This window comes from Mobula birostris, chromosome 4, assembly GCF_030028105.1.
Source record: "Mobula birostris isolate sMobBir1 chromosome 4, sMobBir1.hap1, whole genome shotgun sequence".
Taxonomy (NCBI): domain Eukaryota; kingdom Metazoa; phylum Chordata; class Chondrichthyes; order Myliobatiformes; family Myliobatidae; genus Mobula; species Mobula birostris.
Genome location: NC_092373.1, coordinates 156,287,266 through 156,305,084, shown reverse-complemented (window position 1 = coordinate 156,305,084; position 17,819 = coordinate 156,287,266). Strand labels below are relative to the sequence as shown.

At 39.8% G+C, this 17,819-nt stretch overlaps 1 protein-coding gene across 2 annotated transcripts in view; it reads left to right on the top strand.

Annotated features, from left to right (window-relative positions):
* The first annotated feature begins 280 nt into the window (after positions 1 to 280).
* LOC140196049 (serine/threonine-protein kinase 32B-like) overlaps positions 281 to 17,819 on the top strand; it is a 325,870-nt gene continuing 308,331 nt past the window's right edge. The window contains exon 1 of one of the 2 annotated variants that reach the window (XM_072254755.1): positions 281 to 831. In XM_072254755.1, the coding sequence (XP_072110856.1) occupies positions 762 to 831 (70 nt within the window). In that variant the 5' untranslated portion in view covers positions 281 to 761. The remainder of the gene's footprint in view (positions 832 to 17,819) is intronic. The other variant, XM_072254756.1, reaches the window with a different exon arrangement.

Below are 17,819 nucleotides of genomic sequence, written 5' to 3'. Positions count from 1 at the left end.
AGCGTAAGCCTGTATCCTGTGAGCATCTGTCTGATTTGTCCAAAGCGATCTTCACAGCGTATTCAGATTCAGCAGGCGACTTCAATAGTTCAAATAATAAAAAAAAACAGAACAAGGGAAGTGCCCCCACTTCAGGTGGCTAGGAATATTGCCAGGAGTGACGGTATGACAACATGTGCATGGAAGCTTAATGTTGCTGTGCGTAAAGAACTGCTTCAGCAACAAACGTGAGACCGCAGAGGTTTCTGTTTAACTCCTTCAGTTTTGAATCCAGTGGAACTTGGCAAAGTGGGAAGAGTCACATTTTCCCGTGACTTGCAAATCTGCTACTACTGGAAGCTAGAGGCTTCGAGGTTTGCATTCCAGCGTGTCACGCACAGCCCCCGAGCTCACTATATTCTGTGTTCGCATCTGGGAAGGTTCATGGGTACAGCTGTCCTTTAATTGGCCAGTCGAATATATAACGGTAACCACTCGTCCCCAGTGCTCCCTGCAGTGGCTTAGGTATACCTCCGATCGTTATCATTACCACGCTGGCGGCGATATTATGTAGACCTGCCCTTTATAAGAAGTTGTCATTTAGCTGCTTCATTCTGGAAGCAATGGGTAGAGATAATGCAAGGACCCTTTTGTACAATCGCTGCAACTCAGCTGTGAAGAGCCCGCGCCCTGCTGTCGGAGCAGTCCAGAAATTATTCTACTGAGTGGTCTTGTTTTCCGTGGGATGCTTGTTGTTCACAGCTGGTCGGAATTCTCGGGGTATGCGGAAGAGGAAGAATATGGGCGCAAACCATTCCCATAAAACACCAGTCTTTGACGAAAACGAAGATGGTAAGATCCCATCCTTTTGTTAAATGTTTTAGTTCTTTACTATTCAATCCCTGCTTCTTTTGTTCGAACCACTTGTGTCGTTACATTCTTTTGGCCGCTTGAGATACCGGCCCCTTATTAGGCTTGAAAATAAGGAAAGATAATTTGCCCATGTGTTGAAATTCATCTTTATGTGTAATTGGCAATTCTTTCATTTAAAGTGAAGCGTAGCGTTTTAGAATGCATCGCATTATTGACGCAGTTTCACAATCCTAAATTTCAACTTTTGAATACATTTTAACGGTGAAGAAACCGTGATTGCGAAATACGTTTTAGACCAACTTAACATTAGTTGGTCATAATTATTTGTTTCAGAAGCAGCTCCAGTGAGTTGTCGTTTCACGAATAATTCAATCCACAAGTGGTGTGCCTTAACCGAGCCCCGGTTTCATTCAAAACTGACGCCAACTTAATTTGGCACAGTTACCAGTTCCGATGTATCACTTTTTAAAACAGACTTTTATACACAGATAATTTGTATTCTACGGCATGGCTTTGGTTGTTTTCCCTGTGCTGGCAAAGCAGACTGGCAAACCAGATTCATTGCACTGATCTAGCGGTCTCTTGCAATAATCACACCATTGTATTCAGAATCCTCTTCGAACAGATAGTGGAGACTCCAGTTTAAACTCAATCAGCTCGATTGACGGGACCGCATTAGGCGGCATATCCAGACAATCTCATTCAGAGCTTTTATCTGCCTAAGGTCTAACTTGTGAACTGTTAGAACCTTACAGAACTGTTGCCCAAGATAGTTGATGGAACTGCGGAATGCTGGCCCTGTGAACACAACCCGATAGTGTCTGACAATGCCATTTCGGTTTTGGGACATGTCTGTATATTTTAGTTTTTTTCTCTCGTTCGATTTCGGCAAAATTTAGTCTACAAAGTGGAAACTCATTAATATAGTTAAATCTACTTTTAATTGTTTATAGCTAAATGTATATGTTAACCTTGTCATATTGACTCTCTTTCCATTTACAAATATTAGAACCAAATATTGAATTCAAATATAACTTGTCTGATGACATAAATCATTCAGTTTTACCAGAAATTAGCGTTTTCTGCTGCAGTGCAGTGATCCCTTCATTAGGTACATTTACATTAGGTACAACCTATCAGATACATTTGGTTGTAGCCAAGTAAATTTTAAATAAATACCACACTGGCGCAAATGCAACTTAATACCTGCGCTATTCTAATCAGTAACGATAATACACTGTAACTTGTCTCTCGTTAAAGAATATTAAAAGAATACTCTATTAAGACCTTGGAAATTATTGTTTGTTTTAAGGGGTAGTCATAGTAAACTTTCCAGAATGGGATTCAATTTCCTTTATCATTAAGCATCCTTCAAAGAGTGCTTTTAATGCAAGAGTCCAATTGGCCTTTAATGTGAACATCATTATAAGTATATTTTCTGATGACTCATTATAACTATAAATTTATAAGAGAAATAAATTTAGCCTAAGAATAAATTTGGCATAGCTACTGAACTTGATTAATAGTGAAACAATTTTCTGACCACTGGAATACAAAGTCAATTTGCAAGCTATATTTAGATGTACTGAGATCCTCATCTGAACAGAGAGTATCAAATTTAACAGAGATATAACACCAGAGCAAAAGAATATCAAGGACTATCCATAAAGAAAATAACAGAAGATCTAACATAATAAAATATATGAAGAGCGGCAATGAAACAGTAGCACAGGTTGCATTTGGTGACCATCTGTTTTATAGAGGAATGACAAATCGGAAGAGTAAATCCTACTGGGCCCTTTCATACTTAATTCCATTTCTGATTTAATTGGTTGCCATTCTTTCAGTAGACACCCTGCATTTTAAGCCAGAATAGTTGGGGAGGGGGGAATGAGGGGAGTGTGAGATGGAATGCAGACTTGCATTCTTTTAGTGCTGCTAATAAATTTAGGACCTCTCAATTTGTGTATGACCATTATTATCATTATTATATTAGGAAAGCACTAGCCAATTAATATGCAGCAAAGTCCAAAAGGAGCAAAATGATAATGAGTACGTTCTGATGAAAAGTCAATGGCCTGAAATATTAGCCTTTCCTCGCTACATGAATGTTGTCTGACCTGCAGACTTTTTACGGCATTTGCTGCTGTTATTTCAGAATTGCTGTAATATGAGCAAAAAAAATGTTAGAATGATATTAGTTGAGGGATATTTATTAAACAGAATGACAGGAGGGACTTCGCAGTTCTTCTTGAAAAGAAGCCCCATAAGATCTTTAAAGAAGTTATTGATGCACCTTAGTTTAATACAAAGATGCGTAATGTGTTCTGTCTTGCCTAAATGAGCAGATAAACACCTAAATCACCATTCCACTGTGATGCTCTGAGCTGGAGTGGCAACTTGATCTCAGGAGTCATCTCCTGATTCTTCACTGCCCTGCACCATATAGATTCCACTGCAGAACGTGAGGCCTTGCCACTGGAAAGAGCAGGTGCCACCTGCAAAAATGCTCCAACATCTGACCCAGATTTCAAAATTAACACCTAAAAATTCTGTCAAGAGTCTCTGGCATTTATAAGCATTCAAAAACTTTAAAAAATATATAACCATTAGGAAGAAGGTACAGGAGCATGAGGTCCCACGCTGCCAGGTTCAGGAACAGCTATTACCCTTCAACCTTCAGGGTCCTGAACAAGCAGAGATAACTTCAGTCACCTCATCTGAGAACTAATACCACAAACTATGAACTCACTCACTTTCAATGACTCGACAACCCATGTTCTTGGGTTTGTTTGTTTGTTTATTTATTTATTGTATTTGCACAGATTGTTGTCTTTTGCACATTGGTTGTCTGTCAGTCTTTGTTTCATTGATTCTATTGCATTTCTTTGTTCTCCTGTGAATGCCTGCAATAAAATGAATCTCAGGGTAGTGTATGGTGATGCGAACGTAATTTGATAATGACTTTACTTTGACACTGTTAAAATACTGAAATAAGTTTTCAGTAATTAAAATTATTAAAATGTTTTCAAGAATTAAATACAGTTAAATGATAAAACAACAAAAGCACCTAAAACAATTAAATGCACTTAATCACAGGGCAATAATGTCATGAGGCGAGGAAATAGGCTCTTCGGCCCAACTAGTTCATGCCGTCCAAATTTCCTAACTGAGTAACACACACAAAATGCCGGAGGAACTCAGCAGGCCAGGTAGCATCTATGGAAAAGAGTAGACAGTTGACGTTTCGGGCTGAGACCTTTCTTCAAGACTGAAAGGGAAAGGGAGAAGTCAGGGTAGGAAGGTGGGGGGAAGGGAGGGAGAAATACAAGGTGGCAGGTGATACGTGAAACCCACCGGTTTCCTATGCTCCAGTGAATTCAGTTCCAATCTGCTCAACTTATCTTCATAACTCAGTCCCATATAACCTAGTAGCATCCTCATAAATCTCCTCTCACTCTTTCCACCTTAATGATATTTTTCTGATAGCATGGTGACCAAACATGAATGCAATATTTCAAATGCAGTCCCAGAACTATCTTGCACAACTGCAGCATAACATCCCAGCTTTTTACTCCTTGCCCTGACTGATTAAGACCAGAATGCCAGAATCCTTCCTCCCCATGTTTTTCTACATTCAAAGCCACTTTCAAGGAACCATGCACTTGTACTCTGAGATCCCTCTGTTCTGTAACACTCTCCAGGGCTCCACCATTCACTGCGACCAACATTGTGCAGCATGGCCGGCATACTCGTATGGCAGGTTGTGTGACGACATACAGCACCAGTGATCAGGGTTCAATTCTTACCACCGTCTGTAAAGAGTTTGTACGTTCTCTCTGTGTCTGCATAGGCTTCTTCTGGGTGTTCCTGTGTCCTCCCCCCATTCCAAAGATGTATGGGTTAGTAAGTTTATTTTATTATTTTATTTAAGGATACAGCGCCAAACAGGCTCTTCCGGGCCATCACGTTGCACCGCCCAACGGCCCACTGATTTTAACATTAACCTAATCACAGGATGATTTACAATGGCCAATTAACCTACTAACATCTTAAGAATGTGAGAAGAAAACAGAGAACCGGAGAAGTTGTGGGCATGCTATTTTGGTGCAGGAAGTATGGCGACATTTGCAATCTGCCCCCAGCACATCCTTACTTAGACTATGTTGTACATTGACACAAACAACACATTTCACTGTATGTTTTGATGTACTTGTGACAAATAAAGCTAGTCTTTTATCTTTATCTTTATCCTTTACCTACCTTAATTTATCTTTCCAAAATGTACCACCCCACAGTTTTCCGAATTAAATTGGGTTTGATTTGTGTTTGATATTGGAGCTTGGTTTAATTAATCCACTTAATTTAATTTAGTTAACTTCAAACAAAATGCACAAATTATATGGAAGTTGCTGGTCTCCCCTGGAATTGCTCATCTCTCTGAAGTCTTTGAAACTTCAGCATGCACACATTTGGTGGGCAGATTTCCTACTGTTTATTATTACTGGCATACATTGTAAAATTTGTTGTTTCATGGCAACATTGAAGTGCAAGATATAAAAGTTATTGTAAGTTATGATAAATGAATAGTGTAAAAGAGGAATAGTGAAGCAGTATTAATGGACCATTCAAAAATCTGATGGAAGAGGGGAAGAAGCTGTACCTAAAATATTGAGTGTGGGTATTCAGACTTCTGTACCTCCTCCTCAATGATGGTATTGAAAAGTGGGCATATCCCAATAGTGAGAGTCCTTCATAATAGGTGCTTCATAATAAGGCACCACTTTTTGAAGATTCCTTCAGTAGTGGAGGAAGATTGTGCCATAATGGATCTGGCTGAGCCTACAGCCCTCTGACCATAGGACAATAAGACATTGGAGCAGAATTAGGCCATCTGGCCCATCGAGTGTGCTCTGCCATTCAATCATGACTGAACCTTTGCAGGCTCTTTTGATCCTGTGCATTTGAGTGATGCAGTGAATCAGAATGCTCCCCACTGGACAAATTTTAAAGTCTTTGGTGACAATCTTCTTGGGCCAGGATATATCCTCGCAATGTTGATACCCAGGAACTTGAAACTGCCTAACCTTTTCACTATTGACCCTTCAATGAGGACTGGTGTGTTTTCTCCCGATTTCCCCTTCCTAAAGCCCACAATCGATCCCTTGGTGTTGCATATGCTGAGTGTGATGTTGTTGTGAGGTTTTTGTTCCTACTGTGAGTTTGTGCTCTGTTGCTGCTCCCCATGAGGAGCCCAGTGTTGGAGAGCAGTGGGAAATGGCAAGGTGAGGTCCTGCCAGGAAGCTCAGCACCTTCTCAATCTGGCTTGCCTCACACAAAATAAAAATCTGTACCCCGTAGTTCTAGTGTATATCAGTGTAGCACTCTCCTAGTACTGCAATGTTTAGATTTAGTGCTTAGATTTAGTGATGAAAGATCTGGAATGCCACAATTGTCCAACTTGAGGGCAGAAATTATATCACTGAACCATGCCTATTGCATAATATTTTGTTCATGTAAAATGGTATCCAAAGGGTTTCAAGGGACACTAATATGTGTGGAGAGGAATACTGAGCCAATGTTTTAGTCCTGATGAAGGGTCTTGGTCCAAAATGTTGACTCTTTATTCCTTTCCATCGATCCTGGCTGCACTCTGAGTTTCTCTAGCTTTTTGTGTGTGTTACTCTGGATTTTCAGCATCTGCAGAATTTCTTGTGTTTGTGAGAGACATTAATAGTAATTTATTTGGCAAGCTACTAGGTAGGTAGGTGTGTGTGTATGTATGCTGGTCCTGATTTTCCAGCTGATAATGTAGCTATTTAAAGGAACAATTGGATCTACCTCAATAAATGTGACTTTCATTCATGGCCAGGAACAGTCTGATACAATATTGACCCATGCTCACCCACTCTTCCAAGCCCTGGTCGATGGGTAGTTCCACACAGTCCCACACAGAAGTCAGAAGCTTTTCTGCAGTCCTAAAGCAGAAAGGACCCTGAAACTTGTACATAAATACTGAGGCTAAAAGATCATTTGAAGCCCCTAATTGTGGCCTTAACTTTTTAGCAATCAGAATTTTGCTGATTTTATTATAGATCCAAACTGTAAACCTCTCTCATCTTTAGTAGTACCTAAATTTGCTTAAAAAGGTGTTAAGGATAGAACATAATCACTGAGAAGTACAACTGGTCTTTCACTTACTTTCTTCCTTTTTAAATTAGTTTTTTTAGGCATATTTTCTATTTAACTCAAATTTGATCAATGTAACTTGCCCCATTTTTTCTCTACTTGTAGCAACAATATAAGTAAAAGTGAAAATGTATTAAATGCCAAGTTCAGCTGATGTTTTTCTTAAAAGGAGATGAGTTGATTATGAATGATGCCATGATAGATCAGTGACTTACTACTCAGTAGATGTGGAAAGGCAAAGGAAAGTTCTGGAATTTATGCTCAGATCCAGTACTTACAGAGAAAAGCATTTGAGAATCAATGTTCAAATGCATCACAAAACATTTTGCCATTGACAAAGGTAACCATTGCATGGGAGTAGCCATGGTTGGGGAATAAAAATAAACATCCTCTCTTGGAATTAGAGTGCTGAATGAGATATGATAGTATTTCAAAGAGGTTGATACTCTGTCCTACTGAACAATTTGCATTTCTATGAGGGAGTGAAAGGTATTTAGTAATGGAGAAAGTCAACAAAAATTGCTTGTTAGTCTATGATCACTATTTCAAAACACTTCAATCATCTTAAAGAAATGTACTGTCTTCTCTGACCTTTACCATACTGCTTTTATTGTGATGTTTTAATCCTTAATGATATGTCTGCAATATTATGACCTTTATAGTTTTCATCTGATATTTTACTCACTGAAAATCAGCTAGCTAGAAAATGTGTCAGCAAAGCATCCCCTCTACACCACTGATTTGACAAGGACTATGGAATAACATAATATCTGATTGTTTTACATCCATTTTTCTCTAATAAATCTCATTTACTGAAAACATGAATGACAAACATTTGCTGAAATTAAAATCACATTGTTATATTATTTTACATTACTTGCACACACAATCTTAATCTCCGTGATTATTTATTTACAGAGCTTAATTTTATTGGATAATTAATATAACATTGCAAACACCATGCTTCAGAAATTCAAGTGGTGATTTTGTATCCAAGCTGCTCCTTTTATTTCATTTACCTAAGCAAATTGAAGATTATTACACAAAATCGAATCAGTTCTAGCTCAGGGCAGTATTTCTTCCATAGTATGTGCCAATTAAGAAATGCACCTGGTTTTTGAGGATCCAAGCATGTCAGTATTCCTTCTTTGGACATTTGATTGATCTTTAGAGCAGGGGTTCTCAACCTTTTTTATGCCTTGGATCTCTACCATTAACCAAGGGGTCTGCGGACACTCGGTTTGGAACCCTTGCTCTAGGGGAAAGCTTTGTGGGTGAGAAGATGATCTTGCACCTTCAGCGATCCAGATTTGAACTTATTCTTAGGTGCTCTCTGTGCGGAGATGGTACATTAACCCCATAACTGTAGGATTCTCTCAGGTTCTCCCATTTTTGTCCCACATGTTTATAGGTTATGTAGTTGCTTAAAGTAGGGAAGTGGCCAAATTAGCACAGGGAAATTGATGGATGTGAGAGAGAATAAGTTGGAAGGGAAGAGGGAAATAGGGCTGATGTGATTTCTCTGCTGTGAACTGACAGGGGCCTGATGGGCTGAGTGGCTTTCTTCTTTGCTACAATAGTAAGTTTACTTAAATATTGTGCATACTAGTTGCCTTAGGCACACAACTGTACCTTCAGTCTGGATTAACTGAGGCACACAACTCTAATTTCAGACTGGATTGACTGAGGAAGACTCTTAAGTATGGCTGACCTTCCCGAAATGATGAGTATGGAGAATGTATGGAAATAATCTAGCACTCCTTTGAGTTCCCCTGGATATGGAAGATCCTCCACAAAATGTCCATCTATGTATATGCACTATAGTGGGCGAAAATATGGAAGATAAACAATGGATACCCATTATTTCTGATTGCTCTAGAAATCAGACAGTGTGGGTAAAAGGGTTTGAATGGCCAGCTTCACCTCCCTCTAAAGCACCATGTTGGATTAGCTTTCAGTCCTTCCAGTGAATTGGAAACATGATATGCAATTTGTTTAATACAGCATTAGTGAAGTATCCCTGGAGTCACTTCAGGGTCATTTGTTGGTTGCTACATTAAGAGTGAGAGGACGGGGAATATAGGGCCTTTCCAGATGGTTGCGAACAGTGTTTGAATGACTTTACTTATGGGTAGTTATTCTTCAAGCCTGTAATTGTTGACTCCATATAAATTACAAAAAAAGTAATAGCACTGCCAGTCAAATATTATGTTTTGCTATTGGACAGGTGTGTGTGTGAAGAATGGATCCAGGGGTTAAATGACTTAGTTTTCTCCAGAGGCTTTTCACTGTTCCTTTCAAGTTTAAGCATTTCATATCATACGTAGTATCCTGCTATATAAATGGTATCTGAACAAAACTGTCATTACTCAAAAAAAAGGTGTGGGGCATGGTAATTTTTTCTATTTAGATCCAAACTAATAAGCTCTTTTTGCATCAGTCAGTGAATTTACAATGGCTTTACTAATGAAATTATACTGAGCAAAAAAAAATCTTCACCACTCCTAATTAAAGCTGCCTGCACTTTCCTGAAGAGAAGATCAACCAGATACAACCATAGAATTGATAGTCCTGTGAATGAACCCACAATGAGAATGAATACTTATGATTCAAATCATCTACAAAATTATTCCAGACCAGGATTATTAAACACAATAATTCCTACAACTTCTCACAATCAAAGCAAAATGAAGCAAGATGAATACCTTGTATCTAATTTCAATTTTCTTTTGCCTTGAAAACTATATTGTTGATTTCATTTAGTTATGAATATCCTTCCTAATTATGTATAATTTCTTAAGCACAAGAAGAACTTTATTGTTCTACACAGTAAGGGTTGCTTATGCATTTAGTGGACTGTGAAGATAGTTGATGGCTGATAGGTTAATTGGCTCCTTTAAATTATCCCTGATTACAAAGGTAAGTGATTCAGCAAAAGGACATTAGAATGGAATAATATGAAAAAATAAAGTTTATCCACTTTACTATTGAGAACAGAAAAGCAGAATATTTTTACATTCTGTGCCATTATAAAGTATTGGTAACCAGAAAGATCTGGGTAGCTTTGTAGATAAAAGTTCGCATGCCAGTATAGCAGGTACTAAAGAATGCAAATGCAATTTTGGGTTTTATTGCAAAGGAGATAGAATGCAAAAAACTTTTGCTATAATTCTACATTATTTTGGAGAGGCAATGTATAGTTTTAGTCTCCTTTAATGAGGAGTTTACATGTCTTGGAAGTGAAAGAGAAAAAGGTTCATTTTGGGATGAACAATGGCCAATGAGGAAAGTTTACTCATAGTGATGACAGGACATTGCCGAGTAATGAAGAGTTTTGTTTTTACAGAAGCCTGTAAAGTTGATTTTGCACATGTGTCAAAAAATATACAGAATTCACGGTCACTATATCACCACAAAGTTGTGCCGAATGCCAACAAGAACACATAAGACTGATAAGAAAGAACAATTATAAAAGTAGAGAGAGAGGGGGGGGGATACTTGTTCTGTCACTTGTAGGAACCAAGTTATGTACATATGTTGGTCTTTTTAATTTGATATTATTGGAGCTCATTTGAATGTAGGGGTGCCTATGTGTCTGGTGTTCTTAAGTTGGGGATAGCCTGTAATGTTCTCATTGAAGCATACACCACATCACTGCCATCAGCCTACCCACCATTAAGGACACATACACTGAAAGGTTCCTGCAAAAGACCTGCAATATCGTGAAAGATCCCACCATCCTGCTCATGGACTGTTTGTCACACTCCCGCCATTGGAAGCCTATGTAGCATCCACAGCAGGGCCACTAGACTCAAGAACAGGTACATACCCCAAGAAGTAAGTATGTAAAAGTACGTGATTTGCATATGTCATCACACTACCATGTGATACGTGCACCACACTTAAAGTAAAAAAAAGTTAGACACACATCTTGAACTCCCATGTCTTCCTTTGAATTAGTTTAATGTTTTGAAGTTACAAAACATAACATTGGCAACAAGTTACTTTTAAACAAACCTGATACGACTACCAACCTGTTCAAGCATAGTGAAGTGTTTGAACTGAAAAACACAGCCCCGAACATGCAGAGACAATCAAGCTACAAAAAGCAATACAGTACATGTTTTTCGAAAGTGAAGACACAATCGAGTTTTTTTTAAATGTCAGAAAATGGAAGGATTCACTGTATCATAAAGAATGAGTACTGGGTGATAATAACCATGAAAAAAATTAGAAATGAATGGCTACATCAGAAAGATTGATTTGTTTGGTTACGCAGCAGGCAATTGGCTCATGTATACTGAGTTATTAGAACAGTATTTTGAAGCAAATGAAAGAACCAATGAGAAGTGAGTGACATTTTGCTGAGTGCTTTGGGTTTAAAGACAATTTGCTTCAAAGTTTGACTCCACCAACCAAACCAACAGAGATGAACTTCACTACTATTGTCAATGTATTGCAGAAACACTTACAACCAAAACCACTGTGGATTATAGACCGCTTTAGGTTTCATAAGTGGAATGAAAAAGAAATATGTGGCTAAATTGAAGAGATTGTCTAAACATTGTCATTTTGGTAATGGGCTTAATGATACATTATGTACATATGTTGGTCTTTTTAATTTGATATTATTGGAGCACATAATCTGCTTGTCATGGTTGTGACTGGCTTTTCTCCTTGTGTGTTAAATGGCTGCAACTTGCCTGTTTTATCCTCATAATGTTTCAAGGTGAGGTAGGTGTTATGAGGATAAGCCAAGAAAGATTAAAACCCAGAGCATCCTACTTCTACAATGCCATGTATCGTTAGCTGGAAGTTTTATAGTGAATGTCCTTAGAAATTAAATGGTCTCTCACTGCCTATGATTCAAAGGTTTCAAAGGTATATTTAATGTCAGAGAAATGTACACAATATACATCCTGAAATTCTTTTTTTTCGCAACCATCCATGAAAACAGGAGTGCCCCAAAGAATGAATGACAGTTAAATGTTAGATCCCCAAAGCACCCCCCAAGATCCCCCCACCCACACATAAGCAGCAGCAAAGCAACGATCCCCCCTCCCCCGCCAGCAAAAAAAAGCATCGGCGCCCCCACTGAGCACTCAAGCCTGCAGCAAAGCATCAATAAAGGCACAGACTTGCAGTTACCCAAAGACTACATGTTCACCTGGTAATTCGCATACCACAGGCTATCTCTCTCACTCGCGCGCTCTCTTTCTCTGCTTTAATGATGAAATCTGTAGACAGAAAGAGAGTAAAACCACCTCATGGAGCATGATATGAAATAAAGCACAATTTTAGAGGCATTCAGTAATTGGGATGTGACACTGTTTGCCAAGGTAACTTCCTTCTTTTGACTGCCTTCTGAGACTGATGAGGGGCCCAAAACATCAACGGCTTAATTATTTCCATAGCTGCTGCCTGACTCATTGAGTTCCTAAAGCATTTTGTGTGTGTTGCATTGAAGAAAGGTGACTGGATCTTGAACTTCAACCACTTCCTTCAGTAGCAAAGAGTTGTACCCTGCCTTGTTAGTAGCATTCATCATCATTGTCATCATGTGCTGTGTTGTATGACATGGGCGTTCATGGTCCTCCTTCTCTATCCAAATTCTGGCAAACTTTTCTACAAATGTGCTTTGCCATTGCCTTCTTCTTGACAGGTCTTTACAAGATGGGTAAACCTTAGAGATTGTCTACCTGGCATCAGTGGTCACATAACCAGGACTTATGACATGCACCAGCTGCTCATATGACCATCCACTTTCTCCCGTGGCTTCATCTGACCCTGATTGGGGGGCTAAGCAAGTACTGCACCTCGCCCAAGAGTGATCTACAGGCTAAGGGTGGGAAGAAATGCCCTACACCTCCTTTGGTAGATACATATCTCTGCCCTGCCATCAAGTTAGCAACATTTGTGAGTAACAGTCAGGAGAGGGAAGGGCAAGAGTCAGATACTAGAGAGTACCCCTGTGGCTGTCCCCTTTAACAATAAGTACTCCTGTTTGAGTACTGTTGGGGGGGTGGGGGTTGCAGGAACAGTGGCTGCGCCTCTGGCACAGAATCTGGCCCTGTGGCTCAGAAGGGTAGGGAAAGGAAGAAGGCAGCAGTAATAGGGGAGTCTATAATTAGAGAGTCAGACAGGTGATTCTGTGGACACAGGAAAGAAGCACGAATGGCAGTTTGCCTCCCTGGTGCCAGGATCCGGGATGTTTCTGATCGCATCCATGATATCCTGAAGCAGGAAGGTGAACTGCCAGAGGTCGCTAGGTAGGAAAAGGGACAAGGTCCTGAAAACAGACTACAGGGAGTTAGGAAGGAAGTTGAGAAGCAGGAACTCAAAAGTAGTAATCTTGGGATTACTGCCTGTGCCACGCGACAGTGAGTATAGGAATAGAATAAGGTGGAGGATAAATGCGTAGCTGAGGGATTGGAGCAGGGGGCAGGGATTCAGATTTCTGGATCATTGGGACCTCTTCAGGGACAAGTGTGATCTGTACAAAAAGGACGGGTTGTACTTGAATCCGAGGGGGACCAATATCTTGGCAGGGAGGTTTGCTAAGGCTATTGGGGAGAGTTTAAACTAGAATTGCTGGGGGTTAGGAACCAAAATGAAGAGGTGGAGGAAGGGGCGGTTGGCTCAAAAATAGAGAAAGCTTGGAGACAGTGTGAGAGGGAGGATAGACAGGTGATTGAGAAGGGACGCGCTCAGACCGGTGGTTTCAGATCTGTCTATTTTAAAGCAAGGAGTATCATGTACAAAGCAGATGAGCTTAGAACGTGGATCAGTACTTGGAGATATGATGTTGTGGCCATTACAGAGACTTGGATGGCTTAGGGGCAGGAATGGTTACTTAGAGTGCCAAGCTTTAATTGTTTCAGAAAGGACAGGGAGGGAGGCAAAAAAGGTGGGGGCGTGACACTGCTGATCAGAGATAACGTCACGGCTGAAGAAAAGGAGGAAGTCATGGAGGGATTGTCTACTGAGTCTCTATGAGTGGAAGTTAGAAACAGGAAGGGGTCAATAACTCTATTGGGTGTTTTTTATAGACCTCTCAATAGTGACAGGGACATCGAGGAGCTGATAGGGAGACAGATTCTGAAGGTTTCCTGACACAATATGTAGATAAGCCTACCAGAGGAGAGGCTGTACTTGATCTGGTGTTGGGAAATGAACCTGTTCAGGTGTGAGTTCTCTCAGTGGGAGAGCATTTTGGAGATAGTGATCACAATTCTATCTCCTTTACCATAGCATTGGAGAGGGATAAGAACAGACAAGTTAAGAAAGGGTTTAATTGGAGTAAGGGGAAATATGAAGCTATCAGGCAGGAACTTGGAAGCATAAATTGGGAACAGATATTCTCAGGGAAATGTACAGCAGAAATGTGGGGTATGTTCAGAGGATATTTGTGTTGGGTTCTGCATGGGTACATTCCAATGAGACAGGAAAAGGATGGTAGGGTACAGGAACTGTGGTGTACAAAGGCTGTTGAAAATCTAGTCAAGAAGAAAAGTTTACAAATGTTCAAAAAACTAAGCAATGAGAGAGATCTAGAAGATTATAAGGCTAGCAGGAAGGAGCTTAAAAATGAAATTAGGAGAGCCAGAAGGGGCCATGAGAAGGCCTTGGCGAGCAGGATTAAGGAAAACCCCAAGACATTCTACAAGTAGATGAAGAGCAAGAGGATAAGACGTGAGAGAATAGGACCAATCAAGTGTGACAGTGGAAAAATGTGCATGGAACTGGAGAAAATGGCAGAGGTATTTAATGAATACTTTGCTTCAGTATTCACTATGGAAAAGGATCTTGGTGATTGTATGGATGACTTACAGCAGACTGAAAAGCTTCAGCAAATAGATATTAAGGAAGAGGATGTTCTGGAGCTTTTGGAAAGCATCAAGTTGGATAAGTCTCTGGGACCACTTGCAAGGATAAGTGCCAGGATCCGTGGGGAGGGCTGAATGGACAAGGGACCCATGTAGGGAGTGAGATCTGTGGAAAGCAGAAAGTGGGGCAGAGGGAAAGACGTGCTTGGTAGTGTGATCCCACTGGAGATGGCGGAAGTTATAGGGAATTATGTGTTGAATGCGGAGGCTGGTGGGGTGGTAGGTGAGGTCAAGAGGAACCCTATCCTGGGTGGGGTGAGGGCAGACATGTGCAAACTGAAGAGATGCAGTTGAAGGCAGCATTGATGTTAGAGGAAGGGAAGACCCCTTCTTTGAAGCAGGAGAACATCTCCTTCGTTCTCAACTGAAAAGCATCATTCTAAGAGAAGACATGGTATGGCCGGAGGAATTGAGAGAAGGGGATGGCATTTTTACAAGCAACAGGGTGGGGAGAAGTGTAGTCCAGGTAGCTGTGAGAATCAATGGGTTCATAATAGAAATCAGTAGATAAGCTGTCTCCAGAGATAGAGATAGAGAGATCGAGAAAGGTGAGGGAAGTGTCAGAAATGGACCAGGTAAATTTGATGGCAGGGTTGGAGGAAAGTTGATGAAGTCAACAAGTTCTACATGGGTCTCAAATGAAATGCCTCATCCTAAGAGCAGACAAATACTTTCTCATTCTAATTTGGTTTTGCTTTTTCTCCAAATAGAGAAAAATTGTGAATGACATTATTTCAGATTCACTTTGAAATTGAGTTTAATGCAAACTAACCATTGTGTCTAACCTTTATTTAAAGGATGAGAATGAGCCAAATAAACTAAACCAGATGGAGAAATACATTTTACTCTGGAGTATCCTTTAAATTAATTTAAGTAATTAAGGCTGATGATTTAGTTTCCAAAATGTACAAAAATCTTGTGATTTTATTTCCAAAACAGTGAGTAAAAACCTTGCAGTGAAAACAATTTTTTTAAAAATTTTAAATCAGTGACTGTGATTTTAATTGACATACAATCAGCTTTGTTTTCAGGGAGCAGTTTTTGAGGTGGCATTGCCAATATCTCAGTATGCATTACACACATGATGCCTGGTATAAGAAAACCATAAGTCCACTTGGCATGATGTGCATCTTGCACACAGGTTGATATATTTGTGTTGGAAGTCAACAATTATTTTTTAAAGGGTATAAGGATTTGGAATACTTACAAATGTTAAGGCTTTGATACTCTCGGAGAATATTTTGAACTTGATTTGTTGGACTTTTCCATTACATTCTCTGGGTACTTTTGATTCAGGAAAGGCAATCTTCGCTCTCTACCTAATTGGGCAGAAAATCACTAGGACACACTGTCAACCTACAGGTGGACTTAGGTTGATAGAACTTCATTATTTTTTCACTTTTATAAAATTGGCTTCCAATGTTCTCTTTAAGGATTGCTGTTTAGTTGATTAGAGCTTGGTAAAAATCAATGGAGTCTGTTAATTTAATTTACATGTTCCATGCTCCTATTGTCTGATTTCCTGTAGTTATGAGATACCACAGTTCAAAGTCATGAGTACTATAAATGAGCACATGATACACATATGGTTTCAAAGCCTGGAAATAAAATTGCATCGTGACCACATAGCGTCAGTTGTGATTAATCATGGGAGTTAAACCTGTGAAAGATCTCCTTGTCATTAGCGCAGAAACAAAAACAACCAGCTGTAAAAAAATACATTGACCGTCTCATTAAATTGAGGTACATGTTCACTATTTGAGCTCTGGCTTGAGGGATTTACAGTTAATAAGCCATTCTAGGATTAAAACTGAAATAGCCTGACTGGGTATCTTTGTGGGAGTCAACAGAAATGTTTCTCATTCACATGGAGCTGGAGGCAGAATATTTAAAAAAAATAAATGCTGAAAATCCAAATTAATATAGAATATGTTGCAAACCATTCAGCATCTGCAGACAGGGAAAGAGTTAATGTTTTAATTCCAGGATCTTTTGCCTGAACAGGAAGGAGAGAACTCATTTTCATTGGAGTGATGGTGAGGCAGGGATGGGTGGAACAAAGGTATTAGTGTGAAAGCAAATATGTTTATGGTGGCAGTTACCAGCACGTTATTCTTCTTTGTGTAATGCGATGTAAATGATGAGCCTGTAGGAGTGTTCCACCAGGTCAGTCAAGGACCTCCTTTCTTTGGTTATATCTAATATTGTAGTGCCTAGTTCCTACACAATCTGCTGCTAACCTGCCCAAGGTCCACAAGTAGGACTGCATAAAGCAGATCCATTATTTTAGCAACATATACAAAATGCTAGATGAACTCAGCAGGCCAGGCAGCATTTATGGAAATAAATAAACAATTGACATATTGGGCAGAGACCCCCCCCCCCCCTTCAAGACAGGAATCTTTCTTCAACCCCTTCCATTGTTTTAACCTGCTCTTCGTCTACCAAACTTAGTTCTCCTGACCTTGACTTCATCCTTCCTCTATTGGCCCAGAGCCTTACAACATACATCCGTTGCACTTCAGATGCCCTCTGTCATTTTGACAATTTCCATTTCCTGGTCCTACTGGCATCATCTTCATCATGGGTGTACAATCCCTCTGCACCCCTGTCCCACAGCAGGAGGTTCTGAATGATGTTCTGCTCTTCACTGAACAGAGGCCCAAATGTTCCCCTCCAACAATTCATTGGCTGAATCTGTCCTCACATTAAAAAGCTTTTCTTTGATTCCACGTACTTTCTCCAGATCATGGCCCAAGTTATGCATGTCTTTCGTTGTGGGATATGTGGAACAGTCTTTTTTTATGTCTTATTTGGGCCAATCCCTTGACTGATTTTCTGGTTCATTAACAAATAATGCTGGTTTTGCTTCCTGCACTTATACAGAACTCA